Source organism: Oenanthe melanoleuca, chromosome 1 (genome assembly GCF_029582105.1).
Source record: "Oenanthe melanoleuca isolate GR-GAL-2019-014 chromosome 1, OMel1.0, whole genome shotgun sequence".
NCBI classification, from domain to species: domain Eukaryota; kingdom Metazoa; phylum Chordata; class Aves; order Passeriformes; family Muscicapidae; genus Oenanthe; species Oenanthe melanoleuca.
In genome coordinates, this window is record NC_079333.1 from 9,531,116 (window position 1) to 9,557,596 (window position 26,481).

General features: G+C 38.3%; 1 protein-coding gene across 1 annotated transcript in view; it reads right to left on the reverse strand.

The window, feature by feature from the left end:
- The window catches only part of ROBO2 (roundabout guidance receptor 2), a 428,840-nt gene that overhangs the window by 41,486 nt on the left and 360,873 nt on the right, over positions 1-26,481 (reverse strand). Inside the window, exons 17-22 of the mRNA XM_056497313.1 lie at positions 21,389-21,571; positions 12,241-12,283; positions 10,550-10,677; positions 5,994-6,275; positions 5,502-5,627; positions 1,089-1,245 (exon numbers count right to left, since the gene is read on the reverse strand). Coding sequence (XP_056353288.1) covers positions 1,089-1,245; positions 5,502-5,627; positions 5,994-6,275; positions 10,550-10,677; positions 12,241-12,283; positions 21,389-21,571 — 919 coding nt within the window. The remainder of the gene's footprint in view (positions 1-1,088; positions 1,246-5,501; positions 5,628-5,993; positions 6,276-10,549; positions 10,678-12,240; positions 12,284-21,388; positions 21,572-26,481) is intronic.

Here is a 26,481-nt window from a genome sequence, read left to right on the forward strand (position 1 = left end):
GGCCTTAATTTTAAAAACAACTTCACTGACTAACAGTCATTTATTGCTCATTTTAGGAGTCAAAGGACTTGGTATAAAATGAATTAATATGGAATTTTTCTAATTTTAATTATGAAAGTAGTAATGATCAAATCACACTTACAATTGAGATAACACTTGAAATATTTTTATTCAGTAAAGCTATTACAATATATTCTTAAAAATGCTTAATCCTTAGGAAATATTGATTAATCCATGTATTGAAACAGACAGAAATTTGTCCCTGATAGAACAATTATTCTCAAAGGCTCCAACAGAGCTACCCACAGTAAATGTTTTTATATATGTTTTTATATACCCTTATTTACCTCCAGAGTTTGATAACCTGGTATATCACATAATAACACTTAATAAAAAGCATTTCATGATCGTTGTCTGTGTAGGAAATGTCTCTTCCCTCTCATTCAGCACTTCTTGTGTGATTTTGTGTCCTTGAGAACAAGTTTGAGCTATGCAAAATTATGTGGAAGGCTCCAGAAACTTGAAAGTTGTTTGTATAATAACAAAAAAAGCCTAGAATTAGCATGCCTTCCTCAACTGTGAAATTTCTTCTAAAAGCCGATGAGATTATTATCCATTGGTTGATCTTCAAAAATTAATCCAATTTGGTGGGGTTTTTTTTGTTCTGTTGGCTCTAATATTTTTAAACATCAAAGCAGTGAAAAAATACACAGAGAGGCAGATTATGTCATCCTCACTCACTCTGAGTCCCATCAGCTGCATGCAATCCCAGAATTCAATTAAGCTACCTGTGAAGTCAGATACTTCTCAGCATGAGAAAGCATGGAAGCCCTACATGATGATGAAGCAAGGTCACTTTTGTTTCCATCTTCAGTCACTATCCAGAGGAGCTGTTCAGTCATTCCTCCTCCACAGCCTTGAATAAGTCTACAGGATAAGGTGTTCTCTCTCTTTTTTTTTTTTTTTTTAACAAAACAGAATAATATTTTTCACTTAGCAAAATTAAAAAAAAAAAAAAAAAAGAAAAGGACTCATTTCTGCAAATCAGAGATTTTTCTTCAAAAGAAAAAGAAAAATAAAAAATTTACCCTGCTTCTTGCTGATCCACCCCATAGTGCTCCAGCTCTGTGCCTGGAAGTGGCTGCACAGGAGGGGGTGGGAGGGGGACACTGGCCCAGGTTGAACCATTGTTTTTCTGGGGCTTGGTAGTATTTTTGTTTTTCTTCTTTTTCCCTCCTTTGCCACCTGCAAATCCAGAAAAGAAAAATAAAATGTTAGAGCTATAATGTGGAATAAAAAGCCAGCTTTTTACATTTCTTTGAAAGAACTCTCATTCCAGAGCATATGTCCCAAAAAAGAAGACTTATTTATATCTCAGCAGAATCAGCTAATGCTGTCACAAGCTTATAAGTAAAAATAGAATGGTATGGGATAATATTCCCAATATTTACTGAAAATTACTTCTTTTTAAACCTCTGTACCACAGTAGTGCAGAAACAAGGAAAGACAGGTTTTCCTGTATAGGTAATATATTTCCTGATTTATTCATGTGCACTTTATAACTTCTTGAATTCATTCTTAGATAAAATTACAATAAAACAGCAAATTATTTCAAATGTGAGAATCCAGTATGATTACAGCACAATTTTGCATAACCACTTTCTGTGGAAAACACAGAGGTTAGGGACACCATCCAAAAAATTGTCATTGGAGTTAAGAACTTTCAAGACAAGAGTAAATAGTCTAAGCAAAAGAAACAGATCTTTGTTGGTAGGAATTTCCTAATTTCTGGGTGTTTTTAAAGAGCAGGAAGTCATTTGCAATGTTTTAGGACTGACTGTTTCACAGGATTCAAATATCCTGTGCCACTATAGAGAAGAGGTTCTATTTCTGATTCTACAGCTCTAATGCATGAAGTAGAAATGAAGTGAGGAACACATTTTGGTTAAACCCTCTGCTCTTCTCGTATTGTCCTTGCATCCACTTCTCCAGCTGAGATACTTCCATTTGTGGGAGAGTGATCTTACAGAGAAAGCTCTCATCCCACTTGCTTTGCTTCTTTCATTTTGCCCTGACTTCTTTTTCTTCTCAGGAATTAATTAAGAGGAAGAACGGCTCAACATTTCCAATCCCTTGACTGCTTGGGGAACCATCTATTTTTTGGAGTTTCCTTGTGGCTTTCAAACTCTTTGCTGGGGGGAGGAATGGTTTGCCAGATGCCTTTTCAGTGGGGTACCCTGAGTGGGAGTGCTCTCACTCATCCCTGGCCTGCTGTAGAAAGCAAAGTCTAGTCAATCTCACCCACTGACACCTCTTGATGATTCATAAGGATCAGCCAAAAAAACCCTCACGTAAAAATGAATCAGTGAATGAAGAAAGGCACAACTGACTGGTCAGGGAGGGTGGCATGATGTGCACTGGCAGGCACTGCCCTCTTTGCCATGGCTCTAACTTTAGGCAGAGAGAAACACAGGATTGTTTAGGAATTGCTAGTGCAATTCTAGCAATAGAGACAAGCTCCTGTCATGGGACTTTTCTGTCTGAGAGACAGTGGCTTTCTGTTACGTCCAAATATCAGCTGGATGAAAACAGGAACAGAGAGGGAAGAAAAAGGTGATTCTGTGACTTAGAAGTAGCCAAGACTTCTCTTTTCACCTCCTGTTGTGCCTGCTAGAGACAGGCAATAGACCCAGCAATGTTTCTAATCGACCTGGCTGGAAGCACTTTTCTTTCCAGTGCTCAATTCCAGACCAGAACTCCTCCTTCCTTGTTTTGGAGTATTTATAGTAAGTCCAGCCAAGATCCTGTCATTCACTATGTGTGAACTGAGCTAATATTACTTCTATTAGGATGGAAAACAGGCTATTCCTTCCATTTGTAGCCTAGCAGAGAAGACAGCTTTATTGAAAAGGGAAAGAACATTTTCACCAGTGAAAAGAAACCCCAGTGACAATGGAGGTAGAGGAACCTTCTGGAGGGAAAATGAAGCTTTCAAAGCACAGGTAAGGCAAAAAAAGTGGAGTTAGAAATAGAATCACTGAACAGTGCAAAGGAAGTACATTAATTTTAATTTGTGGGACATGGGGAAATTTTTTAAAAGTCAGCAGGAGTAGGAGTCAACAAGAACTAAAGCAGGAGGGGCTGCTTTAGGAGAAAAGCACATGCATGTGGTTTTTTTTTTGTTGCATGAGGATTTAAAGTAGGAATACATGGAGAAGGGAAATGCAAAGAACAACTTCACCTTAGAGATTAGCTGAGGTGGAGAGGAAGATTTTAGAAGTGTAGCATCTTGATAATCTTAGGAGACTGGTAAAATGTAGGTTGGACGTGTGGAGTGCTAGTATGGGAGTCACTTGGATTTTGGGGGTTTCCAAGAGAGAAATTAGAGATAATGAAGATATTAGAAGGAGTGAGGCAGAGAGACAAGGGACTTGTTTAGATGAAGAAATGAAAGAAGAGAACTCCAAGGTCATTGCTGGTAGGGAAAGCAGCCTACACAGTACAGCTGGGAGGGAGATTTCTCTTCTGTCCCCATGGGCAGAGTTACTCCAGTGTCAGACTGGTGGGACAGACACCGAACACATAAAGCCTGATTTGTGTTTGAAAACTGATGCACCAAAGCCTTGTTTCCCCATAGCAACGATGCTTGATGCTTCAATGTCTCCTCACACTGAAATTAAATTATAATTGTTTAAATCTCTAGGTGAATCGGGTGCTGGAGAAAGAATTTGCCAGTTGGGCTGCTGATCCTAGTACAGATGTAATCTGTGCAAACTATAGCTACAAAATTTCCCTGCCTCATAAAGCAGTTGAGGTCTTAGCTATTTTCCATTCCACAGTGGGACAGGAATTCTCATGACATTCATGTAGGAGAGACAGAAACTTATTCAGAATAATAAGTAGTTCTTAAAGTACTAACCAAGGAAGTGAGAGAACAAATCCCTGCTCACCCTGATGGGGACTACGTAATCAAGGCTGGTCTCTGACTCCAGTGATGCTCTAATTATCAGACAATTTGAAGGTCTCCCCCAGTTTCTTGTGTATTACAGACATAATTATCCTGTATCAAAGGCATAATTAGTGGGCAAGGGAGAGCAAAAAACTGACTCTGCAGTCCAATAATCTGACACTCATATGAGCACTGGAGCATTCAGTTGTGAGCTGCCTTGGTCACTACGAAGTGCCTTGACAACAGAAAGACTGACTATAACCCAAAGTTTCCTAGGGTCATCAGTGAATTCACTTCTGACTGAGAAACACTACACAGAATATGTTGCATTTGAAACATTTGATCAAAGTCCAACTTTTGATCAATGGGCATTTTCCAGTGACACTTATTTTCTGAGAAAATTCTTAGGCAGCCTTAGCTGTCAACATATCTAACATACAGCCCTCTGATACCTGACATATATGTACCTCAGCACATCAATTTCTGCATTTTCATGCAGCCCAGGGAGCAAGCTGATTTCCAAAGCTAGTTGTCAATATATCTCACATGCAAAGAACAAGAACTTGAAGTATTTAATGAAAGCTTCCAGATACATCTCTGACAATGCCATAAGCCTATTTTCTGGTCTCAGTCAAATCAGCTGGTGCTCCCCCTTAAGAACACAAGACTTACAAACATCTTTGGGTATTTGAGTCATGGGCCAATGATTATAGGCTTCTTATCTCAAGATTGAGTTTGAATAATTACTTTAATTGACATAAAGAAGCCATTTCTAGGTTTGGTCTGTTACTGGGAGGACTTCACCTTAAAGTGGAAATTCAAAAGGCTGTGGATATATTCTGAATATCAAAAGTCCTTTCAGTGTTCTTTTATTTCAGCTAGGTGAAATGATAGATTTTCATCTTAGCTGCTGCCTTTTCAGTTTTTGTCTTGACAGAAAAAAAAAGACAGCTATACATAACATAAGCAACAAGTAAGCAAAATTAAAGAAATCAAGTAAAAAAAAGGTGTGTTCAGATATAATACACAACCACATGTACTATGATCATTTTCATCTGATGAAAATGCATCATGTTTCCAATAGAACATGCAGCACACACATAAAATTTACATCCTGTTTGTATGCAGACTTGGCACAATTTGTTTAAACCCCTTTCAGTCACCTTTCAACTATTTCTAAGCTGCTTCACTGAGGGAACAGCTCATGGGAGTGGAGGGGGGGGTTTGTTAACAACTCAACAAAAATAAGAATCTCCTCATGAAGTTCAGTGCGGGGAGACCTATGAACTGAGGACGGATGCAGAAATACATTTGGGAAAGGATGTGACAAGGCGAGGCTGGCAGCTGTGCCACAGGGAAGTTACCCAGTTATCTCCAAGTAGGTCTAGCAAAAGGCTTTTTTGTGTCAGTAGAGTCCCAGGTGGCATGGTTTGCTGATGGGCAGGGACTCTCCTGGTTATCCTCAACTGGTGCCTGGGAGGTGTTCTGCCTCCAGCTTGCTCGCCAACACCCCTCCGTCCCTCGCTCCCCTGCGCACGGCGACGGAACCAACCTGAGAGGCTGCCACTCCTTTCGGAGCTGTTGTGGGAGCTGGTGGTGCTGAAATCCTGTGACTGGTTGTGTGGCAATCTATTAGCCAGTCCCTCAGCCACCCGGTAGTCAGGGATGTAAAGCAAGGCTAAGGGTTAAACGGCAGAGGTCACAGTGGCATCGTGGGATTAGTCGACAGCACAAGCACATGCCACGCATGCAGTTAGCAAGTCGAGGGCAGATGGGGTGGGGTGGCGGGCTTGAACTTGGTTATTTTTACAGGTACACCTACCCTAGCCTAATGGATGGCTTGGTGAGTAGCACAGGACATTAAAAGCACAGTGCAATGTTATTTTGTGATCGGGTGAGGTTCAGCATGCATGCAAAGGTGTGCAAGCATTAGTTCAGGTCAACACGAGCAGTGTCTCACAGAGCTAAAAAGAATTTTCTAACTCATGCACAGATGACACAGTACACAAAGCCAAGGGCTCTGGAAAACAAGAGCTGTAATTACCATTGTTGCCTTTGCCTTGGTCTGGGAGAGAGTAACCAAATCCCATGAGGTCATTTTTTTGCTGAATTGAGCTTTTCCACTGTGGATCTGGTAAATCGACAGCCAGCTCGTGAATGCTGTTGGAATGCAGGATCTGGGTGGTGGCATATGGCGTGGCCTGAGTTATTTGGCTGGAGCTGTTGTAGCTGGTTTTGGTGGTGAAGTCAATGCTGCTGTAAATGGCCCCATCAGAAAGCATCGTAGCAGTTTTATCTCCTTGCCCTGGCACTGGTGGCAGCACATCTGTGGAAGAAAACAAATCATTGATGCACGGGAAGCCTGAAAGTAGCAAGGTTCAAGCTGAGAAATAAACGTGTCATTTTGCACGTTTGCATTTCAGCTGAGACAGGTCCATGAGCCAATGAAGGGAGGATGATGTACAACCATCACCAAGCTATCAGCAGCTGTGACAGGGCTACCACTTGTCCTTCACGTCTCACTGCCTAAAACCATCTTTTTTTTTTTTTTTTTTTTTTTCCTCATACCTTCAACTGTGAAAGTGAAGTTTGGAATATTTCTCTACTGAAGAATGTTTTCAGTTGTTCGCTCTATGTCAGAGCCAATGAAACTGTCTGGGCTTCAGGGAAATGATGAAAGGAGAGAATTTACAAGTAACAGAGGGAACTTGCCCAGCAAATATGTAGAAAAACTCTCAAAGTAATTTTTTAAGGGCATCACCTTGATTTCCTTGAAACTTTTTGCATCAGCTTATCTGATTTTCCTTTTGACATTAGCCAGTACATTTCTTCTTTTCAACAAAAGTAAAACCTGACAAAAACAAGCTGTTCCTGATATGTGAAAGAAAATCTGATATTCTGAAGGGATTTAGGTGATCAGTCCCTCAAAATGACAAAGCAATGTTGATAATGGAGACAACTTGTTCAAAAACTCCAGTACATTTACCCAAAAACCATTACAGCATATTTAACTAAATATCTGCTGAATTTTCTCCATATTTTGAATCCTATCCCATACTGCAATTTGTATCTTTAATCAGTTAGATTGGCAGTCTCTCTCCTTACTAAACACTGAAGTGACCTTTGCTGGTGGAATACTAGATCTAGAAACTGAGACTAGTGAAGTGTGAAGAATCTAATGATGACTGGCATGATGTCCCAAGGAGAACCACAGCTCAGCAGATAACCCTCCTTCCTGCACTCTCAGAGGTCAATGTATCAAATGGTACTATTTTTACAATTTATTTAGACTCTGAAAAGTTGAATCAATTCCAGAATGTACTTCTTTAAAAAATCCTTCATTTAATATGCCATTTTCTTTCTACAGCCAGGTGGCAGATACAGGTTCCAACTGATAGATCATACTTGAGATAATGTATACTCCTATACTGGGGATGTTCAGATCCCATTCCAGGGACCACAGTCATTTTCATGTACCTTAAGCCCCAGAAAGAAAAGATGATTCCTGCACCTAGTCAAGGGCTTAAGATCTGTTTCAAACTCAGATGTGGGTTTTGTGCAACCCCAGGAAATACATTTGCTCTCTCATTGTCTCAAAGACTTATCCAACAATGAGATATGAAACCATGGTCTCCTCACACTGATTTGGTATTTTTTGTTTGCTTTCATTGTGTTTTTTTAGGTTTAATTTTGGTTTTTTTTCCCCTGGGATTAACATTTAGATCACAGAACTATTTTCTTTTGCATTCAGGTGTGCTACATGGAAGATTTTAACATGGACCCTAATAACATCTTCAGTCTCAGGGCAGCAAGATAATATTAACAATAAATTTGGCAATAGCAAATGCTCAGCAGAGACACTGCAGAGAGAGAGATTAAATTTGGGTCTATCAGCATGATCTGGTTTTGCATACAGCAGGGAAATGGGCACAATCAAGTATTTAAAAGATCTTAATTGTATTAACTTACATCTGCAGATAAATTGCAAGTGTGAAAAAATTACAATGAATGCAAACTACAGCCCATATCTCAAAATCATGCTGTTACTATCTATACATATATAATGCACTTTCCAGAGGCAGTACACAAACAAAAATGCATCCATGTGCAAATACAGCATGAGATGTGAGACACAAGTGCAGTCCTATCTTTCTTGCATTTCATCCACAACATTAACATTTCTCCTTTCCACAACTGGTTCCATCAAAGTATAATGGCTTGAAGTTTAGTAAATAAATTCTGTTGTTGATGTATAAAGTGAAGTAAATCCAGCTCAACCTGTCTGTGTTGAATTTTAACACTCAAGGAAGTAAAAACTAGCAAAATGCTCATCTCTGAAGTACTCAGATGTACATCTGTCTTTTAGAGCATATTTCTGGCAACTGAAGAGGTGTCATCTCTGCACAGTCATTTTAAAATGGAGAACTATCCATGAGCACACACTTAAAAGGGAAGCTGCATAGCTGCCCACCAGCCAAGGACTTTCAGTCATTCTTACTGATAAGCTGAGGTTCTCCAGACATTCTGGAAATTCTCAGTACAAGCACGAATTACTTTTTTGACCTCAGTGAGATGTGCACATTTAAGCACCAAAGAGCTATTAAGTAGAGATTTTTTTACAAAGTGCCATAGTCACCTTGTAAAATCAAGTATGATTTTCCCAGCAAGTTGTCATAGCAAAAACACCACACTGTACATTTCAGACCAAACAAGAAGATGCATTTCCCACTGGAGACATTCCCCAAAACTCTCCAAATCTGACTTTTGTTTGTAACTCTTGAGAATGATGAAATAGTGCTGAAATACTTGTGCAGGGAAGCTCTCTCTTGCTGCCTTGGAGATGCAATACCATTTTGTGGCCCTACATGACTCCAAGCCTAACCTGTGCTTCCCACTCAAAGCCTTGCCCTCAAAGCCTAGGGATCTCACTCTTAAAGGGAATTTTAGGACTGCCTGCCTCACCTTCTGAGTTTCCAAGGTGACACTTCTTAAAATTCTTACACTTCTTAAAATTCTTACAGAACTTTAATGTTATAACAAACCTTTTAACCAGTAAAAGAGGCCCAAGTAATATATATAAATTAAATATATATATTTAATATCTCATCTGTACATGTTAAAATACTTCTAATCCATCTTTAATGCAGAAACATCTAATCTCAGCAGCTGAAACAGATAGGGATAATTGATCCCAAACCACCCAGAATAAAAGTTGTAGCTCAACTGCAAAGATCATGGGTGGAATTAAGCTGCTGAATTTCAAAACATTAACTATTGTATCTCTTGCATGAATTTGGACCTATGCCTCATACACAATGAGGCCAAGAAATTTAAAAAATGCTTCCAATTCCAGTCATATAGAGCCAAATATTAAAAGAAAATGGCAATTTTTCTGTATTATATGAGCTTAAGAAAAGATGGAAAAGTACTGAAGGGTTTTATTTTCCAGATATTCACAACAAAGAAGCTGGCAGAGATTCAGTTGCCTTGCAAATACTATCAAAGTTTTGCTTACTTTTAAATATTTTTGACAAGAACTTTACAACATTTTTATACAGAATATAAATCTAGTGTGTTTTGTTGTAATTTTAAGTCACAGTAGTCAAACCACAGGCAAGAGGCTTTTCATGGGGATGTATAACCAGAAGGAGGGCTTGCCTTCAGAAGCAGAGTCTGGTAGAGGCCAAAAATGAATTCTTTTCACATTTACCAGTTTAACAGTTTTATAGATTTTTCTTGCACTTTAATGCATTTTTGGTGTATAGGTTGTCTGGATTTTTATCTATGTCTTAAAAATATTTATATACTCATTTACATTGGAAGTCTTCAGACCAGCATGCAGAATTAGTTCTGTTATCACAGAAACCAAGAAAATAACAGAGAGATGTGAATATCACTGACTTTTAAGAATCCCAATCTTACCTCTTAAAATTCCCACTTAAGTTAAATGTTTGAAAGGAAATAACCCCCCTAAAGATTCATCATTGTAACAACACATCTTTACCTCATTCTCCCAAAGATGCTCTCTCAAGTGAAAATGGAAACAAACTCCTTAAAGATCTAAATAGTTCTCTTTTATGTATCTTTTCCTCCAGTGAAAAAGAAAATTGCTTAAGACCTTGAGGTTTTCTTCACAGATTATGGCTGAGACTGTGAGCAGGCCCTCAGCAGGAAGAGGATGGGTAAGGTGACAGCAACAAAGTCCTCATGTCCTGCTGAAGGAATATTTTTCCTGCATCTCCAGAGTTTTTCTCTGCTCTTATGGACATCCTCCACCCCTAGCTATACTGCTCTGCATGGCACTCCACACACTGCTCATCTCCACACAAAAGGGAATGAGGTTGAGACACAAACTCATTTCTTTTGACATCATAAGCAGACTCTGTCTCACCATTGTGGGGTAAATTACAAACTAGACTTACATTGAAAGAAATAAAAAGAGATAAAGTTAAAGGAACATTTTAAAGTCAATTTTCAATCAAATATAGAAAGAAACACCTAGAACTGTAGTGATAAAAATATTGTACAGTATTCATCATAGATGCTAACTAATGAAAGCCTATTTTATAGTACTGGGTGACTTAATAAAAGAAAACCTACCTCCACGACCAAAATTCCCAAGATCATTGGGTCCACTAGTGCTGTTATTTACTGGCAGACTTGTGGCAGGCCAAGAGTCTGCAAGCCAAGGATAACTGGGGTCACTGGCATTCAACAGACCTGGTCGACTGAAGCAGAATAAGAAAAAGAGATATACATACAAATATAGATACGTATAATATAATATATATATGTAATTACAATATTTGTGGGATAAGCACTGATGTAAGAGGGCATATTACTGTAATTCTAACACCATAGGTGACTAACAGTTTAGGAGACTTTAATTTATTTCGAATTACAATTGTAAACCCTTTGAAGATTTAAAGACCTTGAGCAGTTAATTAAGGTTATATACAAATCAACTTTGTCAGTAGAAGTGGGAGCAAGCACCGTCGTGACTCTGCCAGAATCCAAATGAACTCTGCTGTCTGTGAAACAGGAGTTAGGCAGCACCACCACGGGATCCTACGCCAGGGCTGAATGATAAATTACCACCTCAAGGGAGCCATCACTCAAACTGATTGCTCCATATCAGCCATTTCCAGGACTTTGGGCTACTATTTCTTCCTTCCCTTGCATCCCAAATGCATGCCTGTCATCCACAGGCTGGTAACTCTTTCTTTGAGCACTCTTGGATGGTTTAGAGGCAAACAGGTTTGAGGAGGATTAATGGAAAGTCCCCAGCTATCTCTGTGTGCCACTACTGCATGGTTTTTATGTCCCTGTAACTCCCAGCTTTGAGAGCAGTGTTAAACAGGGAGCAGGGTGAAAGAGAAGGCACACTCAGGCCATAAGGCACTGCGTCTCTCTCCCCCCAGGATAAACAGAAATTTAGCCAGGCAGGTGGATTGTTTGTATTTGTGCTCAGCAGAGGAAATACATAATTTGCTCCAGACACCCTTTTCCCCCTGAATGAAAACAAAAAGCAGTTCTGCAGTTTTCCTGGGTTATTACAGCACTCATGAAGTTGGAGCAACATCTCCCATCGTTAAACATTACAGACCCCTGCCTGGAATGGTCCCTAAGAGAAACATCCGTTCCCATGGAAACGGCAATAAGACAACCCAGCCACATTCTTGCCACATCTACTCCCTCTCATTAGGCCTAATCTCTTTTTGCTAAAATATTGATTAAACAGGAGATTGGAAGTTATTACCAGGGCCTAATTACAATCTCCATATTGGCAAAGAGAAAATAGATGAGGATATATGGGCCCGTTATCAGCTTTTATCAATTTCAATTGAGTAGCCAAAGTTGTGGAATCCAGTCCTATCAATCTACAGCCTATTCATCATCCATGAATCATTTATTTTGTGATCGATTAAGTGTAATTGTTCACTCACAGCAATTTAGGGGGAGCCAATAAGGAATCTTAAACAACAGCAACTTCATTTGCTAATGTCTAATTAATGCAATAAACATCCCAGTAACAAATGAACACATTCTTTTTGATATTTACTACTCATTTCTTCCAGGACATCTGGGAGATATGAAACATCTGGGCTTGCTTCTTCCCAAGTGCACAACAGATAGGTCATTAAACCTTGTGGTAAGCTACTTAACTCCTCCTAGTGCTATCAGTCTTCCCAGCGATGGGATATGACCCAAGTGCATCACCTATAGCATTTTTAAGAACCCTTATTTTAAAAATAAACACAGTTGAAAGACCTTTATACAAAGAAACATACCTTCCATTGCTCATTAGTCCTCCATCTCCTCTTTGGAAGGTGACTGTGTTTTGGTTGCAAAAAACAAAACAAACGTACACACACACACACACACATATAAGACAGGGAAAAATCAATTAGTAATAATTAGAAGTAACAATTCAAACTGCTCAGTGTCCGAGGTCAGAGGTCTCTTGGCATCATCCCATAATAAAGTACAGAAATGACAAGAAGAGGCTCAAGCACATTGGGGCTGCAGTTCATTTAGGATTTCACTGCACATCACTGATTGCTCTGTACCTTGCAAGGCAAAGCAGCCACCTGGGCAAAAGGCCTGAATTCACCACAGGCCCCTTCATATGACTTTGCATTGCAAGTCTGAGCCATGTGATGAGATTGTTTTCTTGGCATGCTTCTGCTTCAGCACATAATGACATTGCACCAGTGAGTTAATAACATCATGTCGTAATGCAGTAATATAATGTCACCACACAAATATGTCATTCCCCAGGACAAACACAAAGAGGTGGCAGCTCTATTACAGCTGAAGGGATGGAAAAAAGCATCCAGCTGCACCTTTTCCATTAGAAGTACAGTTTAAGAACTAGCACCCACACATAAATGCACACATGCCAGTGTCACCAAGAAGAGAAAGTGCTTCCAGTCTTCCATCCATGGGAGATGCCAAGGACATAATCAGAGGGAGACAATTGTTTTTATGTCTCCATCACGGGTGTTTGACAAAAAACAGCCTCTCCCTTATCTATCTTATTAACAGGATTACATTTCAGGGCAATATATGTAAACCCACCAACTGGTGAGATGCTAATTGACAACATTTGATCTTTCTGAAACACTGAAAAAATATTTTGAATCAAGGCCAACAGACTACTCTGGTTCTCAGTGGCAATATCCCATTATTTATTGTCAGGCATAGATAAGGCAGACTATTAAATTATACCAATGTACTGGACACCTGCACCCTTACAGGCCCCTGACTGGATGAGGGTTTGAATTTCAGTGAGGAATGGAAGAGTTTGTGACCAGCTTAATTTAAAATAGACCTTCATTTGGAAATACTATTTACCTTTGTAAGACAGGGGCTCCCATCATGAAATTACAGCTCCCAGAGTATTTGCAAGATTTTCCAAGTATTAGTCCAAACTACACTAACTAAGGATTAGACTTTCTATTATACACTATTCCAATCAGACAAAATTACTACAGCCAATAGAAATTCTGTGTTCATTAAAAAAATAAGCAATGACATAAAGCCACTGGGAAAACTCTTCTGGTACCTTATAGAATCCTTGTTTCTTTATTAACTCCTAGGGTAATTTCACAGTGTACATTCAGCAAAGGGGACAAAACTGGCCCCTCTGGAAGCTCTGCTGGAAGAATAGTAGGGTGATTAATTACCCTTCACTGCACAGCAGACTAATACCAATATCAGAAAATCACTGCAGTCATATGTCACATCAAAATGGTTAATAGCTGAATTTTGAAAGGGTGTAATCAAACCAATTAATGAAAAGAAAATCAAAATGCAAGTGTGGAAAGTACTAAATAAAGGTCTGCTTTGAAAAACAAGACGTGGTAAAACATTGTGGGTAATTAATTTTAGAGACAATGCTACTTTCATTCACGTGGTATCTAACAGGCTGTCAAATGACTACCACTCATTGCTTAAAAGTGAATAATCTGAAGTGCTGTGCATATCATATGTGATTATGCAAAGATGTGTGTACTGCCTGGCTTTGTTTCCAAGAATCTTGGTCAATAGAACACTAGATGCAGTTTCCTTTCTCCTCCTCTCCTCCAAATTCAATACTTGATTTCTCCAACTTTCTGCACTTGTCAAAGTGACAAGAAATAAGGAAAAGGAGAAACAAAGGCTTGTTTGATAACAACCTTTATAAATAAAGTTTACAGATCTAGGGGAGTTGCAGTAAAACATATTTTCTGAAAACTTCTTGGATTAATGCTCTTGTTTAGACTGTCATCTACCAGAAATTATTTTGAAGTAATTTTGTTGTCACATATATACCATGTACAGGTGTGTGAGCTTTTAAATGTGCATGTGATATGAATTTTAAAAAATCCCAACAATATTTGTGGTCTACAAAACATTTATATCCCTGTGTAAAGCAAAAGCTGAAATCAAGGAGCTAGCAGGAGATTGCAGTAATGTGTGCCTGAGACATTTTATTTTCTGTGTAGGCAGGTATGGAAAAACTCCCAGGCATGCCATGAGAACTGCATTAAGGAGACATGACATAGAAACCTCTTTGCTAGAGCCACAATTGCTGCAGGTTGGCTGTGACATAGGAAATTGCTGAGAAAAAAACAAGGATCACAGAATTTGCTCCTTTTTCTTCCATGTGTCCTGGTGGTAGGAACCTTTTCCTGTTTTGTTTTTTATTTTTTTATTTTAATTTCCTATATTAAACCATCTTACACCCCCCAATATGCACATCATCTTTAGAAAAAAGGTTCAGTTTGCAGTGACATTGATTTTCCTAAGCAAGACTGAGTCTGTTTATGTGATGTGTATGGAGCTAGGAAGGAAAACAGTTTTTTTTTACCCTTCACTCTACACCAATGAATGCATGGTTATAATCTCAATGAGATAATAAACCAGAAAGCATTTTATTTATTTAATGTGCTTGGTGTAAAAGGCTTTGGAATATCAACTAAGCTTGCCAAAATTCCTCTTGAAGTGTGGCCATGTCACTGGGGTGCTACAAAAACCCCCCATATTCCTGGTGCCATCCATAAGTGGGCTACCTGAGGCTGGATAGAGAAGGTGCCTTTCTTTTAGCATCAATGTTGTGAAAGGCAAGACAGCTAACAACAGAAGATATGGTCAGGCTGCCAGAAAAAGCACTATGTTTATCATTCCTGCCATACATTTTGTCAGCACTTTTTCCTACAGTTTGATTTCTGCAATTACAAAACAAGTCTAAACGCCTGAATGGGAGCATACTTAATGCAATGCAGGCTTGTAGATGTCACTGTAAAAATAAAACACACAGACAGCTGGCTTTATTCATCCTGTCTCCACTTCAAAAAGAAGCAGAGCAATTTCAAGGGGCAATGTAAGAGGAGGAAGGGAAGGATGTCCCTATCACTGACCCACCCACATTCCTTGCTTTTTATCACCAAGGAAGCAAAAAAGCTCTTTCAGCAGTCTTTGCATCTGATACCTGTTCTTAGAAAGGCTGAAGACCTGCAGGGATGAGATTGGTTTTCAAAAGAAGATGAAAAAAATAACCTCTGCATAGAGAGATTTTGAAGGAATCCCCACCAGCTTATACTTCAAGGACTGCAAAAATGCAGAAATATAATCCAAAGTGCATTTTAAATGCATAAATATTTCAGGAAATTATACTGTATATATTTGTATGAAAACCAGAATATGTTAAGGAGCTTTTCACATGCTTTTTATTACATATATAAGGAGGTACCAAAACCATTTACTAATATTATCTGACAAGGTTAAACTTAATCTTCATGCCAGCTAGAACTGGAAAAATATGAATGTATAGTAAGTTGACATTCTGAGGCAAGGAAGCTTTAGAAAGCTTTAGAAAGCTTTCTGTATGCCTATCTCTAGTAGGCCACATTTTTCTACTGCAAATGAAAACTTTAATGTTGCCAGCCAAGTCTCATTCCTTTTACTGATAAACTGTTCCTCAAATATGAATGTAGATTAATCCTCTTTTAATAAGCATTAACTCAGAACAGATAATCAGCACATAAAAATTCCATCAAATCTTCTGTCTACCTTTGGATGATTCTGTCATATAGTTTATCCTCATTTAACAGTTTCAGGAGTTGCACATAAAATGTGTAACGTTCCATGATTCTCTATCTATTTTTAATTTGTTTTCTATTTACTGGGTTTCATAAAATCTTTAATCCCAAGGAGCACTAGTCACTAAATAAGCTTATTTACTCATAAATTAAAATACATATTTACTTTTTTTGCATGACTGATGGCCTAGCCACTTGAAAACACCTGAATATTCTGGTGAGTGGATACTGGCACAACAAGTTTGAGGGCACAGGAAAGATAAGCAGATAAATCAAATTTCTCTTTTTTTCCCCTACAACCTTTTCACAGAAATATGAAAAAGAATTGCAACTTCCAGTATAAAATAAACAGATTCTGTTCTGTTACTGTAAAGCAGTATTGAAATAATCCATCTGTTATACAATAAGTGGTCAGATATCTCTATTGTGCCATGTATCTTTGTATCATGGAAGCTTATGGTGCATGTTTATCTCCAGGCAATCTGAGTAAAGGGGAAGTGTAAATAAAACCCAAAAAACAAACAAACAAACAAACAAACAAAAAACAAAAACAAAACCAAAAAACTCCAAGCAAACAAAACGACCCAAACAAAAAACACCAAACAAACAAATAAACAAACCCCAAACAGAGCAGCAGGACTTCAGCTTTCACACAAAAAAAGTGAGACCAAACCACCCTTTCTATTACAGGAGAGATGGCTGAAAAGGGACAACAGTTTTGTTTAGTGTCCCTGTGCCAGAGTTGGTTTTGCTGAGAGTATGTCATGGTCACAAAAATGCACAGTCCTTATACAGCTGAAGATGATGACACCACCACTTAACAAGAGTAATCTAACAAGTATATTATCTAAATTTTATGTTTTCTAGCACTGATATTGCTGGGAATCAAGGCCTGGAGAGTCATGGTGTAAGGGGAAGTGGAAGAACAGTGATGTACAGAATTGTGGCTCAGTAACTATTGGAGTCAGTACAACTGAAAATAACTAAAAAGATTCAGCTGTGATTATCAGTGTCACTTTGTTTGTGACCATCTGAGCCATATGAAAATGTTCACAAAGACAGAAATCTAAAAGTAATTCTTCCCTGACACAAATTGTTGCAATCTGCCTGACATTTGCTGTTTGCCCTTCTCCCACATGTGTTACAGTGGTTTAGTCACAAAGCAGAAATTGTACATCTTTGGAGCCTAATAACAGAATACAAATAACAAGTGGTCCAAGTGAATGACCCATAATCTGCAAATGACCCAAAAGAACATTTTTATCAAGTAATTATAAAACTGCATGGATTTGTAATTTTAAACAACTATTTTTAGTGTTCTATGTTCTACACACAGGAACATACAGATGAAGAAAAATACAACAAAAAATATTCACATCAGAAACAACAGGGGATTTTTTTCTGAGTGTGAAATAAAGTAGATGATTGTTATACTAATAGATTCAGCTCTCTACCACAGTTAAATCTGTACGTTCTGCAACTTTTTGAAGGAAGAATTTAAAGTAGATGTCAGAACAAAAAATGTGTACCTTCTAAAATCTGAGCATTTTAGGATAAATTTATCTCTAGTAAAACTTCATTGACAGCTGTCTCTGAGGAGATTCTGAAAGCTACATACCACTGTCTAAATAATTGTATCTAAACCCAAACTGTTTAAAAACCACAACTTTGAAGGGAACAACACACAGTTGTGAGTGTCAAACCTCCACAAGCATAGCTGTATCTTTCTGAATTATATTATCAAGGGCAAATTCAAATATTAGAGAATTAGCAAAGTTTGTTTTGGAACTCTGGGTCTAAAAATAAGAAACATGCACTATGTTCTGTCATAAGGAAAATACTTTTATAAATTAAAATAATTTTTGGATTCAACTACTGGAGGACTTAGGTTTTCAATTCCTCTAAAAGTTATTACAAGCCAGGAAATGGAATAGTTCCACAAAGTGCTTTTAAAAGAGAACATTTTTGGCAGTCCCTCTGATACATCCCAATTGCCCAGCACATGTGGATCAACAGTAAGAAACCATGCTCAGACCCTGAGGCTCCAGCATAACCCTGTGTCATGCCAATGCATGCTACAAACACAATGGTGAAAATGCACCACAGTTCAAGACAGCTGACAGTGGCAGAGTCATAGGAACCAAATGCAAAGATATATTATTTAATTCTGGAAAAATCCCTATGTTGTGTCTCAAAGAAAAGGCAGTAAAATGTTTAGGGTGGGATGTGTTGTGCCACAGCTTACAGCAACCTGATCAAATCTGCCTGGAAGCTTGGGGAGCAATCCTGAGTCCCCAGAGCTTTTCCACAAGGGCATTTCTCCCTCAGAATGTCATGGGCTCCTGGGGCACACACCACCACCTGTGGCCATCTGCTCCTTCCTCCAAAGCTGAACACAAGCTGTGGCTTTGAACACAAGCAAGAGAGAGAAAGCAGCTACTGAGCACCAGGGGACAGCCCTGGTAAAGGCAACTGAGGGGCCAAACTACACCCAAAAAACTCGACAGACTTCTGCTGGAAAACGCTGAGATTCATCAGCCTTTAACACTGTAATGCTGAAGTACAATTATTTTTGAGTTTCTAAATCTCAAGATTTAGTATGAGAGCAGAAGCTAATTGTTTGTATTAATTATTACTACTAATTGCATACTCTATTTTTCCTGACTATCCAAATGTTGAATAAAGTGTTTGCAACCTGCTGTTTCAGCCACTCTTCACTTATCCTTCATGTATCTTTAATCATGTTTATGATTATAGTCTTCTGTATGCTACCTTTTTAAAGATAAGAAAAATAGAATACCAGCTCTGAGCTGAATAGTAAGAGAAAAACCCAAATGTTTCAATTTCAAAAACCCTGTAAAGTCCGTGAATGCATCACTTGGTGACTACATTGCTTGTAGGTCTGAACACCTCATGGTAAGGCAAACATAATTAACTGAGAGCTAAAGTAGAAGAAAGTTCCATTTCTCCACTTGGATCTGTTAAACTGCTTGAGCTTTTATAAAAAAAAAAAAAATCAAAATGCAGTTACATATGAATAATGCTTGTTTATGTTAATTCAAGCATCTGGTCCTGAAAATTACTTTCAAAACTGCATTTCAGAGAGTTAGATGAGTTAAGCAGCCAGATTTATAGTGACAGAGACATTAATGGTGGTAGATTTTACTTTTCCCAGGAATCAGGAGGAGAATGAATGCTACATTTTTATCACAGATAGGCAGCCAGAGTATTTCTCCTTGTACTTGGTTCTGATTCTCCAAATCTCACACGTTCATAAACACTTTGATAGCTAATGCTTGAAATGATGTGCTGGTGAGGTAAGAGACAGACTAATGGACAGTACCTGCAGGGGTGAAGGTGAAGGACTGAACTGCAAAACAAGAAAGCAAACACATTGTGAGTTACACACCCTGACAAAAAGCGCTAATTGCAGGGCAGGAGGTTCCTCTGGAAATTACTCAGTTGGGGTTGAATATCATAAGCAGGACATAACAGCTGAGCTTAAAGCACCAACCAGCCAGCAGCCAATGAGAAGTGATGGTTGGAAAGATGAGCAGTGAATTTTGACAGTCACATTTGAAGACTCTGTGCAGACATGCTGTTCTCCAAGTCGTAAACATTAGGATGAACTTTGAAGCACGAACTGTTATCTATTTTCCTCGCTGAAAGCATACACAATTTCATGATGCAATCAATGTTCACATCACACTTAGATGCAGCAAATGCCATGAGAAGGAATGAGTTGCATGAGACACTGTTTACAACTATTTACAGCTACACTCTTCAAGTCATAACAGACTGCTCTCAATTGTCTCACCCCAGAATGCCAACTCACATACAGGACTAATAGTTCTCTTTTTTTCAAAAAACAATCTAGTCACATCTTGTGTCCCATCTTGTGTAGGACTACTTCCTAAGAGAAATAACAGCACAGCTGTCTCTACCATGAAAAACTCTTGGTATCTAGAATGACATTTCATGTCAGCACATGTATAAATGTGTGAGATATATATTAATTTCTCAGTTAAAACTACCCCATCTCTCAGAGAGTAAAAGTTACTGCTATTAAAGGAAAGGAAAAACAATCCTTGGGACAAAGCACAACCCATGACTGAGAGATCATGTGGTGACACAAAGTGAGGTTCCACAAAAGCCAAGAACGTCCAAAAGCCACTGGTCTCACCTTCCTCTCTTTCCACTGCTCATCTGATATCTTCTTGTCCTTTCACTAAGCCAGCAGACAAAACAATCCAGCAGGAAGGTTTGCAAACCAACATGGAATTATTTCCTGCTGTTTTAGTGAGCCCAGCCCAGACACACATAGTCTGACTACGGCTGAACTGAACTGGGAACAGTTTGGATGTGACTTTGGGTTTTTGGCAAGTTGTTACTCAGCCACATAGGGAACCTGGTTTCCCATTTCATAGCTTGTAAATAGAAGGACACTTGTGTAAATTTAGTGTGATATAATGTCAAGATTAAATACATTCTGTTCTCAACTGGGCAAATGTTTTTTCCTTTTAAGTGTTAGTAAGAACTACAAGAAAATCTATTGCAGTATTTGAAGAATTGGGGTTTCTTGTGTGTTAAATTTAACTTCAGAATAAACCATTTAATGACAGTTCACCAGGTTTCCAAAAAAGTCATAAGAATCCTGAAAACAAAATAACACACCAAAGAAAGGTTGGGGAAAGATGAACATATTTTCATTTGGCAAGTGTATTACATTTTCCAAATGTAGTTTTCAAAAACTAATTTATAACTGGAACAAACATTTAATGAAAGAGAACATTCCAAGATGTTCTGCCTACAAGACAAAACAATTTATGGTGCCTGCCTTAGTTAAATTTTGACCACACTTCCCTGTCTAATACATCACTCTTCCAGCTACAGGCATGAACTCACTGATTAAGTACCTTCATTTATCTGCCACGCACATGGCTTCAGAGACATGGAAATGCACAAGAATGAAGAAGAAGAAGACAAATACTTTAACTTTCCTGGTAAAGGTCTAGTCTAACTCATGTTTGAAGATATAAATGAGGCTGCACTGCCAACAGAGTGCCTTCTGAGCAAGGGACAAGAGGAACAGTTAATCCTCTTTTTACTTTTTTAATGCTAGATGTGCTGGAGATGTAAAATTTCTGCCTTATGACAATGATGAAATGTGGTACTGAGCAATGCATTTAAAGCTTTTCATACACCAGCAATTCCACAGCATACATTTAAAACAAGCACAGAGAAGTCACCCAGGATGCTTCTGCTGTAAGCCCAATGTGGTTTTTAGGCAGGTTTAGTAGCCCCTCTTCTTTCTATGATAGCACTGACATGGCAATAAGGGCACTGTTCTTACCAGCATAATTGCTGAGCCCCTTCCTCTTCTTTCTTCTCCAGTACAGCCAGATGCTGAAACCCATGAGAATGACCCAGCATGCACCACCAATGCCAGCTATGAAGGCAGGCTGCTTGACCACATCCGTGATTTGCTCAGTTATGCTGTTGTTATTTTCAGTGATGACAACTTCATTACGACCCCCTGCATGAGAGAAATTGAACAAAATTGGTCATTCTGGATTCTGTAACACGCAGTGGAACCACTACTACAAATTGAAAGTTTTTAAAAATAGCAGTGGATCTCCAAAGAATTACCCACATCAGAGGAACTTTAAAAGTAGCAATGCACATCACAATCTATGTTCCTAGAGCAAATCCACAGCCATTTGGCAGATATAGATTTGCAAAGACGGGCCTATAGCACACTCCCAAGTAATCCAACAGATGCCAACCCAAAGCTTTTTTCTTTAACAATACACATATTTGTTACTTTGTTTTTCCATAACCGTAGACAGAATACGATAATGAGAAAATGGATTCACAGGAAACTAATAAAAAAATAAATCAAACAATCAATAAATAGCTTTTTCCAAACAAGTAATCCAAATAAAATTATGCTACAAGATCAGAAGAAGGCCAAAAATTCTTACTCAACTCAACCCTGAATGCTAGCTTCCAAATTTGAAATAAACAATAAAATAAATGCACTTTCCACTGGGGCAAGGATGCATTTTCCAGCAATTAATTCAAGGGGAAAAAGACTCATACAAATTCTAGGTGTACCTTCCTTGACACAAAACAGAAAATCACACAGTTAACTGCAAGCACTAAACACTCACAGCAATATATGCTATTTTTTTCACCTAGAATATGCGTACAAATTCTTAATATCAACCTACATAAGACATAATTATTACTTGTAATACCAATTAAATTGACTTGCATCAAATAATTACTATATAGGATCTTAAATTGTATATTACAGTAGAAAACTGTAAATTCCAGTAGATGCTCCCATTGCTTTTTGCCCCTCTTTCTCTAAAAGGGAACTTTGCTAAAAGAAAAAGCTTGGCATTTGGCCTGAAATCAAATGCTTATAAAAATCTGAATGGAAATCCAGGAAATGCTAAAGCCTGCGGTTCTAGGGCCAGTACTTCCAAATTGTCAAAAATAGTTTTAAAATTAGGAAATGCAGAACACATTTTTCTAAAAAAATCCCCCACATTTTATTCTAGATATATTTTATATAAACTGTCCACATCTGCAGTTTTGAAATTTGTGAAAGATTATCCCCCATTTCTAGTAAAAGCATTTATACAGCTCAATCCTTAAAATGTTTATGCAATATTACCAGATGCCTGTACGCATGCTGAAAAGCTGCAAGACTCTATTGTGACAAAGAAGATGCAAACAATATGATTCTCAATTCTGAGAGTCTATATCACACATAAAGGTAGTTGAACATTACAGTAAAACACTGAAATGGTCACTGAGAGGAAATTATTAGAAGTATGGTATCATTATGCCATGCTGTGAAAAGATACAAATTCCCTTTCTATAATTCAACAATGGTTAGATTTACTTCTTCCAACAAAGCAGCTTGCTGGTTTCAGCCTAAAGCCAGCACTCAGGGTCTCTGGATGGAGCAAATCTGAGAAGTCTGACACTTCCAGTCCCATTTCCACAGACACCTCCTTGCAGGTGACCTGGAGTTCACAAAGCCATGCTGTATAAAAGGGATCTTTTGAGAAGATCCCTCTGGGATTGCCTCTGCCCAAGAAGCAGCTTCAGTGGTGCTCAGAGCTGGGCTGGGTTAATTGGGAAGAAACACAGAGCCCTGCATGCCATTGTTATCACACTGCTGATGACCCCAGTGAGTTTATTGGGCTTCCTCTCCTTCAGCACCACGTCAATATTTTGTACTGATGCCTGTCTGCTTTTGCAGTCAGACTGTGGAAGCTGTGCTAGAGCTTGGCTTGCTTTCAGTCATTCTGGGCAAGGAACAAAACAGGCTCCCAGTAAGCAGAATAGGTCCCACAGAAAGAAGCACAAAAAGTGCACAGTACTGGTCTCATGCACCAGTCTATACTGGCCATGCTGGGAAGCTTTACCAGCATCAGGCTCCAGGAGCTGCAGCTGTCCTTTGCCATATTTCCATCTTTTGTCTTGCCACTGACAAAGGCTCTTTGGCTTCCAGGCCTGATTCAGTATGTGAGAATGAACCTGAGTGAGCAGCTGTGGCTGCTTTATCTGATTTTCCATGTTTTTTTCGGCCCATGGAACCAATCCATAGCTGCACCCCAGTGCTGAAAGAGGAAGGGCTGACAGTAAAACTAATAGAAAGGGGCTCTCAATGGCATGCTCTTCCAGACACAAAATCGATTTTCTAGTAGAAATCAGCATGGGAGTTGGAGTTGCTCTAATTACCATTAACTTGCAGTTAATTTCTGTGCCCTTTGTAGGAGAGGCCAAAGCAGCAGGACAGTGAGGAAACAGGTAGTCCTGGCACTGCTTCAGACACAGCCATGCTACCAAGGAGAAGAGCAGGCAGGGAAGTGCTTTGGAGAGACAAGCTTTGGGACTGGATACTCCTGGATTCAAGAACGAGTTCTTTTCACTAAAGCCTCCAAAACCATCTGAGGATCCTGTCTTCTCTAAGACCAGAAAACAGTCTTTTGAAAATGGAGGACATGAGACCAAACTTCAAAGAGCCTGAGGAGAGTTTTCAGTGATCACTGAAACGTCTGCTTCTCTTCTAGGAGAAGATACACTCTGTCTCCAGATTACCTTCTGAAGTTTGCAGTCTGGCTGTTTGCTCTTACCCTTCTGTGCCTAGCAATTACAACTGCAAAAGTAATAATTCATTCAAATGTCAAAATAACATATGCTTTGTGAATTTGGTGATGGAAAAAATAAATGGAGACAGATTAATGTTACCCACTGACTTTTGATAAAATTAATATAATTGTTGGGGGTTGGGGAAACAAACAGCATTAGTCTTGTACTTCTTTATATAATATTTAAGCAGAAGGAATAAATATGTCATCCAAGGTACCAGTGCACTATTTCATGTACTGCAGGAGGTTCTGTAACAATGCTGTCAGTTCAACTAATTAGAGCAGAGACAAGGGAAGTGTGCGACCTGTAACGCTCCATTGTTCCTGAAGACAAAAACATAATGAAATATAATGTCTTCCTCCCATTGGAGAGTAATGAAGAACAAAACTAATTTGTCGGACCAAAAATTAATTAGACACATCAGATTCGATTGTACCTATTACTGTGAAAGTTTGCAGCTGTTCCTCATATTATTATGCCAATGATGGAATGTAAGAGGGACCAGGCCAACTGATGAAGAGAAATAATAGCTACAGCATTAACCAGCATTGCCCTTATCTCCAATTTTACTTCTGGTTTTCCAAGTGAATGTTTTTTAGCATGTCATTAGTGATCATAAAAGTTTTATTCCTGATTCTATTTGAGTCTTCCATAAAATTTTTCAATGTCCTGCTTCAAGTATGGGCACAAGATTCCTGTAACAGTGAGACAATTTCTAACTAAAGGAATAATATATTTCCTACTGCTTCCTATTCTCCTGTTTTGACTTTCTGGATCACCACAGGTCTGTTATCTAAAACTACTCTGGGAGGCCAGTAGCTGATTATCCACCATGAAAATCAGTAATTTTCAGAACCCCCCCAAAATATTTTCAGAAGAATGAATCCTGTATTTAAAAATAATATCTCTTTTTATACACTCTACTTTATAGTCCATGACTATTGAAAGTTTTTTCTGCTTAGAAACACAGTTTAACTCCCCTGCACCACTGACCTGTTCTCTCCATAATTCAGCATTTTTGGAGTTGTTCATTCTGTTTGCAAGTTGTTAAATGGTACAGAGAAGCATCAGACCATACAAATTATATTATAATATAATAACTCAATAATGCTTTCCTGTTCACTCTGATTTTTGAGGTTTATTTATTAGCTTATTTTAAATCCATGTAACTAGTTTGTTTTTTTAAATTTACTTTAAAAATAATTAAAATATTTTATGATTTCGATTCCCATTCAAATATTGGATGGTGCCAACTCAAGTTTTTCAGGAATGGTATCACTTAAGCACTGTTACATTTATCGAACAAATTTATAGTCTGAGGAAAAACTGCTAGCAATTCATAATCAAAAGCAAAATTGGACCTAAAGAAAAGGGAGATACAGACCAATATGAAATAAAAACATCCAGCTTCAGGCTCCCAAAAAAAAACCAGGAATGACAACAGAAACATAACCCAAACGGAAACTACTCTCCATTAGTTTTCATACAAATGACTCTCAAATGTGCAAAGATGTCACCAGACAAACTTGTAGAAGCAGACATTCTGGGATCATTTAAGGAACAGAAAAATATCACTAAGAATTCTGGGAATCATCCAGCAAAGACCTTTGGTGCAAGTATAACTCACAAGACATTTAAGTGACACAAGGCTACCCATGTACTTAAAATGCAACACACTTATTGTGCTTTGCTGAAATAAGAGCAGTGCATTTCCTGCCTAGTTATATGGACCCCTTAGTGAAATAAGGAAAAAAAAAAAAGGTCTTGGGTTTCTCGCATTTTCAAAAATCAATTTTTTGTTTTCACTTCTAGGTGTCTTTTTTCCCCTCTTCTCCTTGTTTCTGTGGCTGACTTTTCTAAACCAAGTGCTACCTTTACTTTCACTCTTTTATTTCTGTCTCCAGTGAGACTTCAAAGCTGAAGTATCTTAGCTTCTGTTTTGATGAATGGGGAACCTGAATATCAGTAAACATTTAAGCAATGCTTATGGGATGTCCTTTTCTAAGGGTCTACACATAATAGACTAGTCCATATTTGGGACAGTGTATTGAGAACATTTTCTAGAAAGAAAATATTTAGTAACAACAGAAGTCCCCAAACAAACAAAGAAAGTCCATTTAAGTAATAGCTAAGTTAGATCATACAGGATAAAGGCAACAAAATTCCTGTATTGTGCATTCCAAAGAGGTGCTGCTTTGCACAGCTCATTTCAGGTTTGCTAAACATTATTACTTCTAGTCTTCCATATTTTTATGCTTTTACATTTTATATTCA